This window comes from Gymnodraco acuticeps, unplaced genomic scaffold (genome assembly GCF_902827175.1).
Source record: "Gymnodraco acuticeps unplaced genomic scaffold, fGymAcu1.1, whole genome shotgun sequence".
Lineage (NCBI taxonomy): Eukaryota > Metazoa > Chordata > Actinopteri > Perciformes > Bathydraconidae > Gymnodraco > Gymnodraco acuticeps.
This window is the reverse complement of record NW_022990606.1, coordinates 136,380-152,887: the sequence shown is the minus strand read 5'-3', so window position 1 is coordinate 152,887 and position 16,508 is coordinate 136,380. Positions and strand designations below refer to the sequence as shown.

General features: G+C 44.5%; 1 protein-coding gene and 12 non-coding genes across 13 annotated transcripts; 5 read left to right on the top strand and 8 right to left on the bottom strand.

The window, feature by feature from the left end:
• Window positions 1-601: 601 nt before the first annotated feature.
• trnag-gcc lies at window positions 602-672 on the bottom strand. Its single transcript has one exon. It is a non-coding gene; the product is annotated as a tRNA-Gly (tRNA).
• A 278-nt stretch (window positions 673-950) lies between these two features.
• On the bottom strand, window positions 951-1,023 carry trnam-cau. The gene has a single exon. It is a non-coding gene; the product is annotated as a tRNA-Met (tRNA).
• A 256-nt stretch (window positions 1,024-1,279) lies between these two features.
• trnad-guc lies at window positions 1,280-1,351 on the top strand. The gene has a single exon. It is a non-coding gene; the product is annotated as a tRNA-Asp (tRNA).
• Window positions 1,352-1,822: 471 nt separating this feature from the next.
• Window positions 1,823-1,893, bottom strand: trnag-gcc. The gene has a single exon. It is a non-coding gene; the product is annotated as a tRNA-Gly (tRNA).
• A 1,790-nt stretch (window positions 1,894-3,683) lies between these two features.
• On the bottom strand, window positions 3,684-3,756 carry trnam-cau. Its single transcript has one exon. It is a non-coding gene; the product is annotated as a tRNA-Met (tRNA).
• Window positions 3,757-4,011: 255 nt separating this feature from the next.
• Window positions 4,012-4,083, top strand: trnad-guc. Its single transcript has one exon. It is a non-coding gene; the product is annotated as a tRNA-Asp (tRNA).
• Window positions 4,084-4,554: 471 nt separating this feature from the next.
• trnag-gcc lies at window positions 4,555-4,625 on the bottom strand. Its single transcript has one exon. It is a non-coding gene; the product is annotated as a tRNA-Gly (tRNA).
• Window positions 4,626-6,417: 1,792 nt separating this feature from the next.
• Window positions 6,418-6,490, bottom strand: trnam-cau. The gene has a single exon. It is a non-coding gene; the product is annotated as a tRNA-Met (tRNA).
• Window positions 6,491-7,201: 711 nt separating this feature from the next.
• Window positions 7,202-11,947, bottom strand: LOC117554492. The gene is made up of 4 exons (XM_034228953.1): window positions 11,893-11,947; window positions 9,658-9,749; window positions 8,672-9,581; window positions 7,202-8,540 (listed from the first exon to the last, which is right to left on the bottom strand). The coding sequence occupies exons 1-4, from the start codon at window positions 11,945-11,947 to the stop codon at window positions 7,462-7,464; spliced, it is 2,136 nt and encodes a 711-aa protein (XP_034084844.1). The 3' UTR covers window positions 7,202-7,461.
• trnad-guc lies at window positions 11,648-11,719 on the bottom strand. The gene has a single exon. It is a non-coding gene; the product is annotated as a tRNA-Asp (tRNA).
• Window positions 11,948-11,974: 27 nt separating the features above from the next.
• trnam-cau lies at window positions 11,975-12,047 on the top strand. The gene has a single exon. It is a non-coding gene; the product is annotated as a tRNA-Met (tRNA).
• Window positions 12,048-12,323: 276 nt separating this feature from the next.
• On the top strand, window positions 12,324-12,394 carry trnag-gcc. Its single transcript has one exon. It is a non-coding gene; the product is annotated as a tRNA-Gly (tRNA).
• Window positions 12,395-12,953: 559 nt separating this feature from the next.
• On the top strand, window positions 12,954-13,026 carry trnam-cau. Its single transcript has one exon. It is a non-coding gene; the product is annotated as a tRNA-Met (tRNA).
• Window positions 13,027-16,508: the final 3,482 nt, after the last annotated feature.

Here is a 16,508-nt window from a genome sequence, read left to right as displayed (position 1 = left end):
CAGATTATGAGACTGACGCGCTGCCTACTGCGCCAACGAGGCCAAGGTCAACATTCCGTTGGGTGACAATGGCAGAGTCCACAATAAAGGGGTCAAGTCTGTGGAGACCAGGAGGAACAGGACGTAGACGCAAAGCAGGGTCATCTAAAGCAACTTATAATTGGACATCAGACTCTCCCCATTCTCTTCTGATGACAAAATGTTAAATGAAATGTTGGCGTCCTTAAAGGCTTGTTATAGTTTCCTGGTTCTGGCTGTCTATGGAGCACATGAGTTGATTTGTCCTCGTTCCATCTATATTGCCCTGATGAAATCCAATGGCCCTTATTTCTGTCAGGCTTGCCATAGTTTCCTGGTTCTGGTTGTCCATGGAGCACATGAGTAGATTTTTCCTCTTTCCATCCATATTGTCCTGATGAAATCCAAGGGCCCTTATATCTGTCAGTATTGAGCGATTGTCTGATGAACAGTTTGTCAACAGTGAACAGCTTGTTTGATCTCTTGGAGCTTCAGATTCCCAGGTAGTACTTTCCAGTTTCTCTCATCAACACGGCGTAAGGAACTATGTGAATTCGGGCTACTCATTAGAACTTAAAGGAAGTGCATTGGCCGGGAATCGAACGCGGGCCTCCCGCGTGGCAGGCGAGAATTCTACCACTGAACCACCAATGCTTACTTTAAGGTCTTCTTACCACTCCCGAAAATAAAATCAGGCGGGAGTTCGATTCCCGGGCAAGGCAAGAGCAATTTTTGGAAAGCGCCTTTATTCCTGCCAATGTTCAATACCTGCCACACTTGAGGAAGGCTGTTGTTTATGTGCTAAAATATTTTGCATTCAAGATCGGAAGAGAAAATTCACAGGATTGCCTTGCCATTTAATACTGAAATGGATGGCGTTGAATCATGCACGTTACCCTTCCAGATCAGAAATGAATACACTACAAAATATATGCCCCGTGTGAGGCTCGAACTCACGGCCTTCAGATTATGAGACTGACGCGCTGCCTACTGCGCCAACGAGGCCCAAAAGCAACATTCCGTTGGGTGACAATGGCGGAGTCCAGCATAAAGGGGCCAAGCCAAGACCTGTTCAAGAGGTCTCAAGGTTGATACGTCAAACGCAGATGAGCTCACGGAGGGAAGAAAAGTAATCGTCCGTAGCATAGAGCAAGAAGGGGAATCAAAGAGTCTGGCTGAAAGAGCAATTTGTTTTCATTTACAAGATTTGGCATTGGCAAGGACTGGAATTAGGTGGGCGGAGTCAGGAGAGTCGAACATCTCCTCGTTAGTATAGTGGTCAGTATCCCCGCCTGTCACGCGGGAGACCGGGGTTCAATTCCCCGACGGGGAGAGTACGCACTTTTTTGTTGATGTGGTTAACAGCCATGCAGTACAGACATTCAGAAAAAGAATGCCCCTGAACCACCTATAATGGAGAATATATTTTTGGACAACTGTAAAGACTGTCTGTCGAGACCAGGAGGAACAGGGCGCAAACGCAAAGCAGGACATCTAAAGGAACTTATAAGTGGACGACCGAATGTTGGTGTCCATAAAGGCTTGCCATAGTTTCCTGGTTCTGGCTGTCCATGGAGCACATGAGTAAATTGTTCCTCTTTGCATGCATATTGCCCTGATGAAATCCAAGGGCCCTTATTTCTGTCAGTAGTGAGCGATTGTCTGATGAACAGTTTGTCAACAGTGAACAGCTTGTTTGATCTCTTGGAGCTTCAGATTCCCAGGTAGTACTTTCCAGTTTCTCTCATCAACACGGCGTAAGGAACTATGTGAATTCGGGCTACTCATTAGAACTTAAAGGAAGTGCATTGGCCGGGAATCGAACGCGGGCCTCCCGCGTGGCAGGCGAGAATTCTACCACTGAACCACCAATGCTTACTTTAAGGTCTTCTTACCACTCCGAAAATAAAATCAGGCGGGAGTTCGATTCCCGGGCAAGGCAAGAGCCATTTTTGGAAAGGGCCTTTATTCCTGCCAATGTTCAATACCTGCCACACTTGAGGAAGGCTGTTGTTTATGTGCTAAAATATTTTGCATTCAAGATCGGAAGAGAAAATTCACAGCAGGGGTGCCCACACTTTTTGGGCTGGTGAGCTACTTTTGAAATGACCAACTCACCGAGGTCTACCAACCAAAAATAAAATCCCAAATTGCAAGGGTTGCTGAATAACACGTTTATTTATACATGGGATAATAGAGCTGCAACAAACGACTAATTTGATAATCGATGAATCTATCGATTAATGAAACGACTAATCGACTATTCAGACTATTACTGTATGCCTTGCACAATTTCTCAAACGCTCTTATTTAGCCATCAACTTTTAGATTTAGCTTGAGGTTGTTTTAGGCATGTGGAAACTAACAATGAAGACAATAAAGATTAATACTTGATTCAAAAATACATATATTATTAAATTAACAAATTGTTTACAAAATTAACATTGCTTTTTATTTAAATTAAATAAATAATATTTCACATCAAAAGAAACAACAATGTTTTAACAAATCGTATTAAATAATCTGATGACAGAACTGTGAACAGAATAGCTGAAACTTTAACAAAATAAAGAATAACTCAGTTACCTCTCATCATTAACCCATGTTTGAATCATTGAGTTAACTGCGTGTGTTGCTGCTAGCATACATAACACCTGACGTGGAAACGTTACTCGTGGATGGAGCTACAGAGCTGCTAGAAAGACAGTGGAACCCGGTGCATTCCTCCGTCTGGATGTGGAGCACTTTTGATAAATGTTTAGATAAATTGCTCGTGTTACCGCCCTTACATGCTAAACACTCTTGGCAAGGAGCATTGTCCACCTCAAGACGGGTAACATTTAACCACACCTTGGAGCGCTTCTCTCCTCCGTGTGTTGCTGCATGTAGCAGCCGCGTGTGTAAACTGCCCCGCCCCCTCGCGCACAGACGGGAGAGAGATCTCGTCTGGATTGGAAAGGTCGAAAATACACCGACCTTAGACGCATTTGTTTGTCTTTTTGCATGTTAGAAACGAGTTGGCGACACTAAGACTGCGAGATAATATTTGTGTAGCAATAATACATGACCTTTCTCAACTCGCTACTCGGAGGGAAGTCGCTGTCATATGCCTTGTGAACACTCCGATAATGCCTCTCCACGTTACCTTTCTTTGGCAGAGCGACGCTTGCTTTACAAATAAGGCAAATAACCTTTGAATGTGACATCACAAAAAAATATTCTTCCTCCCATTCTGGGTGGAAGTGGTTTGTCTTTAGCTTCTTGCTCGGTCCCGCACTCATTTTGTTGTTTGTCTCTTGTCTCTTTAACTTAATTTGAGTTTTCCCGGCACTTGACTGATTTTGTATCGCTTTGCATTCTGGGTTAACAGACTGGAAAGCGATAGGTCGCTTTTTCTGTCAATCAAGTAAACTCCTGAATTAAGTGGCAGGGAGGCCAAGGGAGGAGGGATCAAAACCTGTTTTGTCTATTTTAACGGAACTGGATTTTTTTTTATGAATGACTCGCGATCTACCAGCATTGCCCCCGCGGTCGACCGGTTGCCCGTGGTCGACGTACTGGGCACCTCTGATTCACAGGATTGCCTTGCCATTTAATACTGAAATGGATGGCGTTGAATCATGCACGTTACCCGCCAGATCAGAAATGAATACACTACAAATATATGCCCCGTGTGAGGCTCGAACTCACGGCCTTCAGATTATGAGACTGACGCGCTGCCTACTGCGCCAACGAGGCCCAAAAGCAACATTCCGTTGGGTGACAATGGCGGAGTCCAGCATAAAGGGGCCAAGCCAAGACCTGTTCAAGAGGTCTCAAGGTTGATACGTCAAACGCAGATGAGCTCACGGAGGGAAGAAAAGTAATCGTCCGTAGCATAGAGCAAGAAGGGGAATCAAAGAGTCTGGCTGAAAGAGCAATTTGTTTTCATTTACAAGATTTGCATTGGCAAGGACTGGAATTAGGTGGGCGGAGTCAGGAGAGTCGAACATCTCCTCGTTAGTATAGTGGTCAGTATCCCCGCCTGTCACGCGGGAGACCGGGGTTCAATTCCCCGACGGGGAGAGTACGCACTTTTTTGTTGATGTGGTTAACAGCCATGCAGTACAGACATTCAGAAAAAGAATGCCCCTGAACCACCTATAATGGAGAATATATTTTTGGACAACTGTAAAGACTGTCTGTCGAGACCAGGAGGAACAGGGCGCAAACGCAAAGCAGGACATCTAAAGGAACTTATAAGTGGACGACCGAATGTTGGTGTCCATAAAGGCTTGCCATAGTTTCCTGGTTCTGGCTGTCCATGGAGCACATGAGTAAATTGTTCCTCTTTGCATGCATATTGCCCTGATGAAATCCAAGGGCCCTTATATCTGTCAGTAGTGAGCGATTGTCTGATGAACAGTTTGTCAACAGTGAACAGCTTGTTTGATCTCTTGGAGCTTCAGATTCCCAGGTAGTACTTTCCAGTTTCTCTCATCAACACGGCGTAAGGAACTATGTGAATTCGGGCTACTCATTAGAACTTAAAGGAAGTGCATTGGCCGGGAATCGAACCCGGGCCTCCCGCGTGGCAGGCGAGAATTCTACCACTGAACCACCAATGCTTACTTTAAGGTCTTCTTACCACTCCGAAAATAAAATCAGGCGGGAGTTCGATTCCCGGGCAAGGCAAGAGCCATTTTTGGAAAGGGCCTTTATTCCTGCCAATGTTCAATACCTGCCACACTTGAGGAAGGCTGTTGTTTATGTGCTAAAATATTTTGCATTCAAGATCGGAAGAGAAAATTCACAGCAGGGGTGCCCACACTTTTTGGGCTGGTGAGCTACTTTTGAAATGACCAACTCACCGAGGTCTACCAACCAAAAATAAAATCCCAAATTGCAAGGGTTGCTGAATAACACGTTTTATTTATACATGGGATAATAGAGCTGCAACAAACGACTAATTTGATAATCGATGAATCTATCGATTAATGAAACGACTAATCGACTATTCAGACTATTACTGTATGCCTTGCACAATTTCTCAAACGCTCTTATTTAGCCATCAACTTTTAGATTTAGCTTGAGGTTGTTTTAGGCATGTGGAAACTAACAATGAAGACAATAAAGATTAATACTTGATTCAAAAATACATATATTATTAAATTAACAAATTGTTTACAAAATTAACATTGCTTTTTATTTAAATTAAATAAATAATATTTCACATCAAAAGAAACAACAATGTTTTAACAAATCGTATTAAATAATCTGATGACAGAACTGTGAACAGAATAGCTGAAACTTTAACAAAATAAAGAATAACTCAGTTACCTCTCATCATTAACCCATGTTTGAATCATTGAGTTAACTGCGTGTGTTGCTGCTAGCATACATAACACCTGACGTGGAAACGTTACTCGTGGATGGAGCTACAGAGCTGCTAGAAAGACAGTGGAACCCGGTGCATTCCTCCGTCTGGATGTGGAGCACTTTTGATAAATGTTTAGATAAATTGCTCGTGTTACCGCCCTTACATGCTAAACACTCTTGGCAAGGAGCATTGTCCACCTCAAGACGGGTAACATTTAACCACACCTTGGAGCGCTTCTCTCCTCCGTGTGTTGCTGCATGTAGCAGCCGCGTGTGTAAACTGCCCCGCCCCCTCGCGCACAGACGGGAGAGAGATCTCGTCTGGATTGGAAAGGTCGAAAATACACCGACCTTAGACGCATTTGTTTGTCTTTTTGCATGTTAGAAACGAGTTGGCGACACTAAGACTGCGAGATAATATTTGTGTAGCAATAATACATGACCTTTCTCAACTCGCTACTCGGAGGGAAGTCGCTGTCATATGCCTTGTGAACACTCCGATAATGCCTCTCCACGTTACCTTTCTTTGGCAGAGCGACGCTTGCTTTACAAATAAGGCAAATAACCTTTGAATGTGACATCACAAAAAAATATTCTTCCTCCCATTCTGGGTGGAAGTGGTTTGTCTTTAGCTTCTTGCTCGGTCCCGCACTCATTTTGTTGTTTGTCTCTTGTCTCTTTAACTTAATTTGAGTTTTCCCGGCACTTGACTGATTTTGTATCGCTTTGCATTCTGGGTTAACAGACTGGAAAGCGATAGGTCGCTTTTTCTGTCAATCAAGTAAACTCCTGAATTAAGTGGCAGGGAGGCCAAGGGAGGAGGGATCAAAACCTGTTTTGTCTATTTTAACGGAACTGGATTTTTTTTTATGAATGACTCGCGATCTACCAGCATTGCCCCCGCGGTCGACCGGTCGCCCGTGGTCGACGTACTGGGCACCTCTGATTCACAGGATTGCCTTGCCATTTAATACTGAAATGGATGGCGTTGAATCATGCACGTTACCCGCCAGATCAGAAATGAATACACTACAATATATATGCCCCGTGTGAGGCTCGAACTCACGGCCTTCAGATTATGAGACTGACGCGCTGCCTACTGCGCCAACGAGGCCCAAAAGCAACATTCCGTTGGGTGACAATGGCGGAGTCCAGCATAAAGGGGCCAAGCCAAGACCTGTTCAAGAGGTCTCAAGGTTGATACGTCAAACGCAGATGAGCTCACGGAGGGAAGAAAAGTAATCGTCCGTAGCATAGAGCAAGAAGGGGAATCAAAGAGTCTGGCTGAAAGAGCAATTTGTTTTCATTTACAAGATTTGCATTGGCAAGGACTGGAATTAGGTGGGCGTAGTCAGGAGAGTCGAACATCTCCTCGTTAGTATAGTGGTCAGTATCCCCGCCTGTCACGCGGGGGCAAGACGTGCTTAGGTGGCATAGAGTGACAGCCAATACAATCGCAGCATTACTGTGGCATAGAGTGACAGCCAATACAATCGCAGCATTACTGTGGCATAGAGTGACAGCCAATACAATCGCAGCATTACTGTCCATGGTGCTGAACCACTGTCTTTGCCAGCTGATATTTCTTCTGTTCGCAGGTTCGACCCCCGGTTGGGGCAAAGTCTGTGATACATAATCAAAGATAAAGAGCTATCTATGAATCAAGAAATGTGAATCCTAATTTGTTATAGTAACTGTTATTGTGTTTATATTTATTTATTACATTCAAAAGAAAAACTCCGAAGGCATTATTTATATTTAAGATATGGACCATGTAGTATAAATAATTTACTTATGAATGAGACATGTAGATATTAATCAAGAAAACATCTTTATTGTAAACAACAGAAACAAAGCAGATTATGTACAAAACATATAATATATAAGTAACAATAAGGTAGAAGTAAATAAAGTAAAATAAAGTAAATATAATAAAGTAAATATAAAAAAGTAAATAAAGCAGTAGTAAATAGAGAATGAAATAATGTAAATGTTTTAAAACACACAGGATGACAATTTGGCATTAACAGACACACAGTAGGAAAATAACAGAAGTGATAACCCTATTCATGAAAAAAAACCTTGTCATTTTCCCTTTTCAGCCTCCCATCTATTCTTTTCAGCCTCATAGAAAACAGACTCCTTGAACTTCTTCCAGGTCATCTGCTTCTCCATGCCCTGATCCCTGTATAGTGACAACACTTTAGCAGGACAGTACACATACTTCCCTGCTACTCCTGGGAATCCTGTGTGAATGTGAGGACTGTTTGGGCCCTGCTTGAGTTCCTCTCTACAAAATCCGCATTTTCGACCTTTGTGCTCTGGCTCAGTGTTCTTTCTTTTAAGCTGGACTCTTGCCTCCACCCTTTGCTTCATAGCTTCCAGTTCCCGCGGAAAGAAAGCTGTCTCGGCAAAGTCTCCAAATGGCATTTTAGGGTCTGTCAGACCTTCAGCACCATACGTTTTAAAAACGTTGGTGGAGCAGTAAAAGTATCTGACAGTGCCCTGCATGTAGAAGTGGTGGATGGAAGAGCCATCATTTTCAAAGCGGGCCTTTGGCTGGCCGCAGGAAAGACACCTTTTTGTCTGTTTCTTCTTTTGTTTGTGTTGTTGTTGTTGTTGTTGTTGTTGTTGTTGTTGTTGTTGTTGTTGTTGCTGGTTGGCCATAATGTTGCTGACCAAACTCTCAACATGTTCTAGTGTCAGAGGTGTGGCTGGGGTCTGAACGGGAAGTGTGGGGTTGAAAATGGCAACAGGCATTGTAACAACTGGCACCCTGGTGGTCTCACTACCCTCTGTGAGAGAGTGCCAGAGGACCTGCCTCTCTTGCAGTTTCTCCGGGCTGATGTTTATGGAGGAGCTGGTGTTCAGAAGCTTGCTGAGATGCTTCACATACTGACAAATGTGGTGTTTTGTAGTTGGGTGAAGCATACTGTTTGGGTCTGTGCAGGAGTCAAGCACAAGAGCAGCATAGTCCTTGTCCACAAGCTTCAGCATGTCCTTCTGACTATGGTGTTTGTTGAGCAGGTTGTCAACAGCCTGCCTCATAGGGCCTGTCCAGCGCTTGTGGTCCAACACAAACACCCTCCCACCAGTCTTCACAGGTCCAGTGCGAGCCGCAGTTGGCGAGGACAGCAGAGGCAGAGACTTCAGACATGTGGTTTCTATAACAACAAAAGAGATATATTCATTAATGTCTACGAAAACAAAGGTTCTTTATAGAAATAAATGATTGGAATCCAGTCACTGATGCTGAAGGATTATTCACTACTTTGTCTGTGCGTCTAAAGTTTACCTGGCTCTGTGTGAGGCTCCAGAGTCGTTCCTGCAGTCACCTCTTGTTTCACTGAAGGAAGGTTTGCAGGAAACTGAAACAGCTTGGTTGGGGGGATGGAGGGTGGCTGAAGAAGCTCAGACTGGGCAGTGGGGTTGCTGCTTTGAGGAGGTGTATCCAGGGCCTGGGTAGAGTCTGCCTTACTCCTGTGCTTATCCCAGTCTAGAGGAACTGGGCGGCAATCAGGCTCCACATATTCCAGGCCAAACTTCTCTCCAGTGTCTCTGTTAGGGAGATGAAAAGCAGGATATTTAACATGGCCAAACACCTGTTGAGAGACTGCATTGATCTCGCCCATCAATGCAGGATCAAAGACAGCTGGAAGTTTGACATCTGGCTGTTTTAGGTCCACCAGTCGCTGGTAATTCCACCGCGCCACTCCTGTCATCGCCTGAGCTTGAAACAGCTCTGTGGAAACGCGTGTGCCAGTGACCCACTGAGCCTGGTGGAAGTGATAGCCTTCCTGCTGGGATGTGCCTCTGATGGGGATCCATACAGGAACTTTGGCTCCTTCACCTGGCACATGGTTCAGCTGCAGTGTTCCTCCATGCCTGTACATGATCCCTCCTTCCACCTCTGGATCGCTCAGGCAACCTCGCAGGATGTGTATCCGCTGAATACGCCAGCATTTCAGCATAGAGGCTTTGAAGAGAGGGCGCCCATTAGGGTCTGTTGCAAGGTGGAAGTGCTGGAAAACCCCCTCTACTCTCTTGACGAGCTCCTCGGGATGTGGGATCCTGATCCTGCAGTGCTCACGTGTGTGAGGCTTTGTTGGGTTGGCAGGCTGGATTCCACAGAAGGCATAGGCATCTTTAAGCCTCTGCAGGTCTTCCTGATCCACCACAGAAAAGGCTGCGTACAGGAACGGAGCCTGGCCAGAGCCCCATGGATTGCAGCTCCATCTTCATCCAGATCCTCTGCTGCGGCGAACAGTTCCAATGACTGACATCCTGGTTGTAGGCAGGAGGAGGAAGAGGAAGAGGAAGAGGAGGAGGAGAAGGACAGCTGGGGACCGTTGATGGCCTGGGTAATGGCTGACCTAGGCAGACAATAAATAAAAACACATGGCAAATAATTACGATTGTGTGTGTGTGATTTTTTGAAAAAAGATTTTTAGCAAGTACGCATATATATATTAGTGAGTTAATGATGCTCACAGGTGGGTGGGGTCTAATAGAGAGCAGACATTATGGTGTTAACATCTCAGCCCTAGCTTTAACTGTCTGCACATTCACATTGTGCTATGATATATGTAGTGCTATTTTACTTTGGATCAGATATGGTTGATCTTTGTTCCTGTATGTATGGAGCTGTGTGTTTGTTGAAACAAACTATTTACACTTAAATTACCCCCCATGGGTCAAACCCTTTCAACTATCAAAGAGAACTCAGCCAAGGCTGAATTCACACCTCAACTGCCTTTGTTCCAGGATCTCAGCTGCCTCCCCCCAGTCATGTGACCCAGGTAACACTTTAGTGTGAAGTGTCCTATCTAAAAAGAAAAAGATGTATGCTGTCCAGTCTGTCCCTGAGTAGTTATGTCGATGAAAATCTTAGGTCACAGGCTTCTCCAACAGTGCCATCCAATAATACAGAAAAACAGACAAATATAGTGCAAGTAAATATTAAAAATAGAAAAGTAGTGAAATAAGAGTCTATATGCAAGCTATTGGAATGATACAGCCAATGGCGTCTGGGCAACAGCACAGCTGAATATTGTAGAGCCGATGAATGAAAAGTAAACTGCTGTTAACTTGTCCCCACGCTGTGTTTTGTAACAGTGATGGGTTAGTATATCTAACCCCGGTTTATTGGAAAATAATAAGGGAGTTAATGGTAAACTTACATGGTAGTTAGCGTTCATTTATATATTTAAATATACATTAATGTAAACGCACACCCACGGAGGATTTCGCCACAAGTAACTCGCGGTAATTTCGCCTCACCAACAAAAACACAATAAAGTCAAACAGAAATCCTACCACATGAACTTTAAGCGGCTTAAGTTGAATTAACTTTACATTAACATGTAATTCATCCCAAAGTGCCGTGTGTGCATGCAGCCGTTAGACAAGATACACGTAGGAAACACGGACCACTTTATAGCGTTCATTGAAACTAAAACACGTCAGACAAAGCCCAGATAACATAACATTACATGTCGCTTCTCTGTTAATTCATGTTACTATAACTTACCTTATAGTTTGGTCGTAATGTCAGGAGTTGAAAAAGTCGCTGTCCAGTCTCTCAATCACTCACTCACTGAAGGGGGAGGGGCGGGGAGGAGCAGACAGGTCTCACTGGCAAAAGTGCGCCACTCGCGGCCAAATATATATTACATCGGCAACGATTCAACAGTGCCATAGAGAATGAATGGGAAATCGTTTATGGCATTATCATGGAACAATCATGAAACAATCCCCGGTGGCCGCGCGGGAGGCCCGGGTTCGATTCCCGGCCAATGCACTTCCTTTAAGTTCTAATGAGTAGCCCGAATTCACATAGTTCCTTACGCCGTGTTGATGAGAGAAACTGGAAAGTACTACCTGGGAATCTGAAGCTCCAAGAGATCAAACAAGCTGTTCACTGTTGACAAACTGTTCATCAGACAATCGCTCACTACTGACAGAAATAAGGGCCCTTGGATTTCATCAGGGCAATATGCATGCAAAGAGGAACAATTTACTCATGTGCTCCATGGACAGCCAGAACCAGGAAACTATGGCAAGCCTTTATGGACACCAACATTCGGTCGTCCACTTATAAGTTCCTTTAGATGTCCTGCTTTGCGTTTGCGCCCTGTTCCTCCTGGTCTCGACAGACAGTCTTTACAGTTGTCCAAAAATATATTCTCCATTATAGGTGGTTCAGGGGCATTCTTTTTCTGAATGTCTGTACTGCATGGCTGTTAACCACATCAACAAAAAAGTGCGTACTCTCCCCGTCGGGGAATTGAACCCCGGTCTCCCGCGTGACAGGCGGGGATACTGACCACTATACTAACGAGGAGATGTTCGACTCTCCTGACTCCGCCCACCTAATTCCAGTCCTTGCCAATGCAAATCTTGTAAATGAAAACAAATTGCTCTTTCAGCCAGACTCTTTGATTCCCCTTCTTGCTCTATGCTACGGACGATTACTTTTCTTCCCTCCGTGAGCTCATCTGCGTTTGACGTATCAACCTTGAGACCTCTTGAACAGGTCTTGGCTTGGCCCCTTTATGCTGGACTCCGCCATTGTCACCCAACGGAATGTTGCTTTTGGGCCTCGTTGGCGCAGTAGGCAGCGCGTCAGTCTCATAATCTGAAGGCCGTGAGTTCGAGCCTCACACGGGGCATATATTTTGTAGTGTATTCATTTCTGATCTGGCGGGTAACGTGCATGATTCAACGCCATCCATTTCAGTATTAAATGGCAAGGCAATCCTGTGAATTTTCTCTTCCGATCTTGAATGCAAAATATTTTAGCACATAAACAACAGCCTTCCTCAAGTGTGGCAGGTATTGAACATTGGCAGGAATAAAGGCGCTTTCCAAAAATTGCTCTTGCCTTGCCCGGGAATCGAACTCCCGCCTGATTTTATTTTCGGAGTGGTAAGAAGACCTTAAAGTAAGCATTGGTGGTTCAGTGGTAGAATTCTCGCCTGCCACGCGGGAGGCCCGCGTTCGATTCCCGGCCAATGCACTTCCTTTAAGTTCTAATGAGTAGCCCGAATTCACATAGTTCCTTACGCCGTGTTGATGAGAGAAACTGGAAAGTACTACCTGGGAATCTGAAGCTCCAAGAGATCAAACAAGCTGTTCACTGTTGACAAACTGTTCATCAGACAATCGCTCAATACTGACAGATATAAGGGCCCTTGGATTTCATCAGGACAATATGGATGGAAAGAGGAAAAATCTACTCATGTGCTCCATGGACAACCAGAACCAGGAAACTATGGCAAGCCTGACAGAAATAAGGGCCATTGGATTTCATCAGGGCAATATAGATGGAACGAGGACAAATCAACTCATGTGCTCCATAGACAGCCAGAACCAGGAAACTATAACAAGCCTTTAAGGACGCCAACATTTCATTTAACATTTTGTCATCAGAAGAGAATGGGGAGAGTCTGATGTCCACTTATAAGTTGCTTTAGATGACCTGCTTTGCGTCTACGTCCTGTTCCTCCTGGTCTCCACAGACTTGACCCCTTTATTGTGGACTCTGCCATTGTCACCCAACAGAATGTTGACTTTGGGCCTCGTTGGCGCAGTAGGCAGCGCGTCAGTCTCATAATCTGAAGGTCGTGAGTTCGAGCCTCACACGGGGCATTTGTTTTGTAGTGTATTCATTTGGTTCTTGATGGTGATCTGGCGGATAACGAGCATGATTCAACGCCATCCATTTCAGTATTAAATGGCAAGGAAATCCTGTGAACAATGAGTTGCCCAAATTCACATAGTTCCTTACGCCGTGTTGATGAGAGAAACTGGAAAGTACTACCTGGGAATCTGAAGCTCCAAGGGATCAAACAAGCTGTTGACTGTTGATAGACTGTTCATCAGACAATCGCTCACTACTGACAGAAATAAGGGCCCTTGGATTTCATCAGGGCAATATGCATGCAAAGAGGAACAATTTACTCATGTGCTCCATGGACAGCCAGAACCAGGAAACTATGGCAAGCCTTTATGGACACCAACATTCGGTCGTCCACTTATAAGCAGTGCTTGAATTGGAATGAAAAAGGTGCCAGTACTCTAAAATCAGCAACTTTTTCAAGTCAATTTTATATATACAGCCCACAAACAAGACTTTGGCTACTATAATGCTGGTGGGTTTGTCTCTTTACTACTGTATATTTTAGAAAGGTTCACTGTACTTAACATTTTTTATGATAGGCAGCGGATATGGCTAAAGCTCAGTAAGGTCAATATTAACTGAAAATATAGCAATCAAAGTCTAGATCTTCTGCTGAAGACACATGAAGCAGAGACCTTTCAGGTGAGAGCCCCTCTGGTGGTGTTCAACATTAATGACAAGGAAACAAAGCTCTGGTCAGAAGCATTTTTTATAAAAAGCTTTAACAAAATTAAGTATTTCTGTACATTTTGAATGCAATCTAACTTTCCAACTCAGAAAACGAAAAACGAAAAAGTGCCAAAAGTCTTCTCACATGGCTGAGCTGCTTTGCAATATACTTCACCACTGAAGAATACAAATATGTATAAAGTAAACTATGATGCAATCTAACTTTCCAACTCAGAAATATGATAAAGAGCATGAACAAAGAACATGTAAAAACAAATGCAAAATTTGCACAATCTAAAATGAGAAACTGTAACTGCAAGTAACAAAGTCTGAGCCATGGTAAAGAGTTACATTGAACACCAAGCTGATCAGATAACTCCCTGGTTGGTCTGAAGTCCTTCTATCTCCAGGATCTGTACAAATCGGCACATTATGCCAAAAGTCTTCTCACTGGGTGAGCTGCTTTGCAATATACTTCACATTGTTAGAAAAGGCTCCAGAAGGCCTTGGGGACATCAGTATCAGGGGCTGGAGCTGGACAGGCTCTTTCATCAGCACTTCTCCTTCCCTTTGCCAGCCAGGACCTCACATACTGTTCCGGATTGAACTGTCCTAGTGATGGTCCATTACATTTAATGAAAACCAGGCTGGACAGTCGGCTGACAGAGAGAGCATTCCTTTTTGCAGTAAGGATATCGTTCATGCAGCTGAATGCCCGCTCACACTCACTAGTGGAGACAGCGATGGTTCGGACTGTTTTCAGTAGAGGCTCCATGGCAGCAGGTGTACGGGATGCCCTGGTTTCCTTGTATTCGCGAAAGCCCTGAACAGTCTCTCTTCTGTCCACTTTCAGCACTTCGCACAAACGTAGCACCTCTACGTCCCCATACTGTACGTCTAACTCCTCTTCAGGCCAACTTCCAGGATGGATAACTTTCATGTCCTGGATTAGCTGATTGTCCCGGGCCTCCCGGTCATGTAATGGGATTTCTCTTGTGCTGACATGAGAGGAGGTTGTGGAAGTCATTCTGTGTCTCAGATTCTCTACCATACTGCGGAAAAACTGACCTGCATGAATCTGTACAAGCCTGCCATTCTCACGCAGGGCAACACCCTTGAAGGACTTCTCAGCTAGAGCTGTATGAACTGTAGTCATGTGTGGGCCAGGCATGGTGACCATGGATTCAAAAACTCGTATTTCTCGAGTTAAGAGCCTATCTGCTGTAGGCAGTGTCATCTCTCTTTTTTGGAGTTGCCGAGAGAGGTCGCTGAGCTCTGTGAGCGCATCGTACATCAGTCCCAGATTGCTGACAAACGTTGCAGATGTGAGCACATCATCCAGGCCCTTGTACTTTGCTCTGTCTCTGGAATCCCTGCTCGTGTCGTTTGCAGCATTTGTGAAGTGATCATGAAGCACTCGGTAGTTTTCCCAGACTGCTCTGACGCTCCTTTCACTTGAAGCCACCCAGCGGATGGACAAAACACGCCCTATCACCAGGAGACGCTGTCCGACTGCTTGCGCACACTGCGCTAACTGCCTCTGATTTTTGGGGGAGGCATGGAACAAGGAATAGAGTTTGTCAAAAAAGATCTGGAAATGATTGAGCCCTGAGACCTCCTTGACCACATCCCCAACTGCCAGCTCTAGACGATGATTGGAGCAGTGCCACACAAACAGGCTTGGGAATTTACTACACAACTGGGTAGCAACGCCTGTTCTCTTCCCTAGCATGACTGAAGCCCCATCACATGCAAAAGAAACGAAACACTGACCTAAAAAGTCCTCGTTAAAATCTCTTCCAAGACACTCCATTAACGCCTTTGTGATGTCATCAGCCGTTGTTCCATCCAACTCGATCAGCTCCCAAAAAAACGTTTCGGGCTCAGCATCAGCTAATGCTGAGCGTAGACACACAACAAGCACCGTTTTACCACTAATAGTGGTAGATTCATCGACCAAAACACAGAGTTTTCTTTGCTTTTCTGTAATGTCTTTTGCCATTTTTTTCTTCAGCTCATGAGCTATGTGGTCGATGATTTCGCCACAGGTTTTATTGGAGTGCAAAACCCTGCCCACGTTCAGCCCATTCAGTTTCTGTACATTCAAATTAATTGGCATGTCTGTGAATGGCCGGCTATGTTTGCCAATTTTATATGCCGTTCGAAAAACTCTGATAGTGGTGTCTAATTCAGATTTATGCATAGACTGCACTTGATGTTGAATAGTTTCACGTGAAGCAGATGTAAGGATGTCAGCAGCTTTTACATGGGCTTGTGATTCTTTATGTTCTTTGATTTTTTTTCTCAGGCTAGCTTGTTGTTTGCCCTTGTCAACACCGAAATGAGACACTGCACACTCACCCCATTCAGTTGACAGTTTCAGTCCTTGTCCAGTGTGTATTCCCAAAGATTTGACATCTCTGCATATCCGACATCCTAGCTTCTTATCTTTAAGAAGGAGCCATGCATTGGTCTTGCAAAAATATTGCACCTGGTCCGTTGTCCAGCAGTCAGGTGCATCGCTTTGCCCGGTGTTGGTGGTGGCAGTTGCGCCAGCAGCAGCTAACGTTAGAGGCTCTGGAGGAGGCGGCGGAGCTAGTGCTAATGCTAATGCACTAGAACTTGGAGCAGGAGGATCAACCAAAGAAAGCTCCCCATCAGACACAATTTCCAACACAGGCACAGTATTCTCTGTATTTGAAGTTCCTTCCGGCGACAACCGCTGTCTTTTTGCACTTTTATTAATCCACGCTAACATTTTAGAAATGCTAATTTGTGACGT

Bases quoted from the DNA above. Each gene is read 5' to 3' on its own strand.
- LOC117554492 (XM_034228953.1), bottom strand. From the start codon at position 11,947: ATGGCGGAGTCCAGCATAAAGGGGCCAAGCCAAGACCTGTTCAAGAGG. The intron at 9,750-11,892 runs GTTGATACGTCA...TTGTCTGCCTAG, and splicing joins CCTGTTCAAGAGGTCTCAAG to GTCAGCCATTACCCAGGCCA. The intron at 9,582-9,657 runs GTCAGTCATTGG...GGCTCTGGCCAG, and splicing joins CTCCTGCCTACAACCAGGAT to GCTCCGTTCCTGTACGCAGC.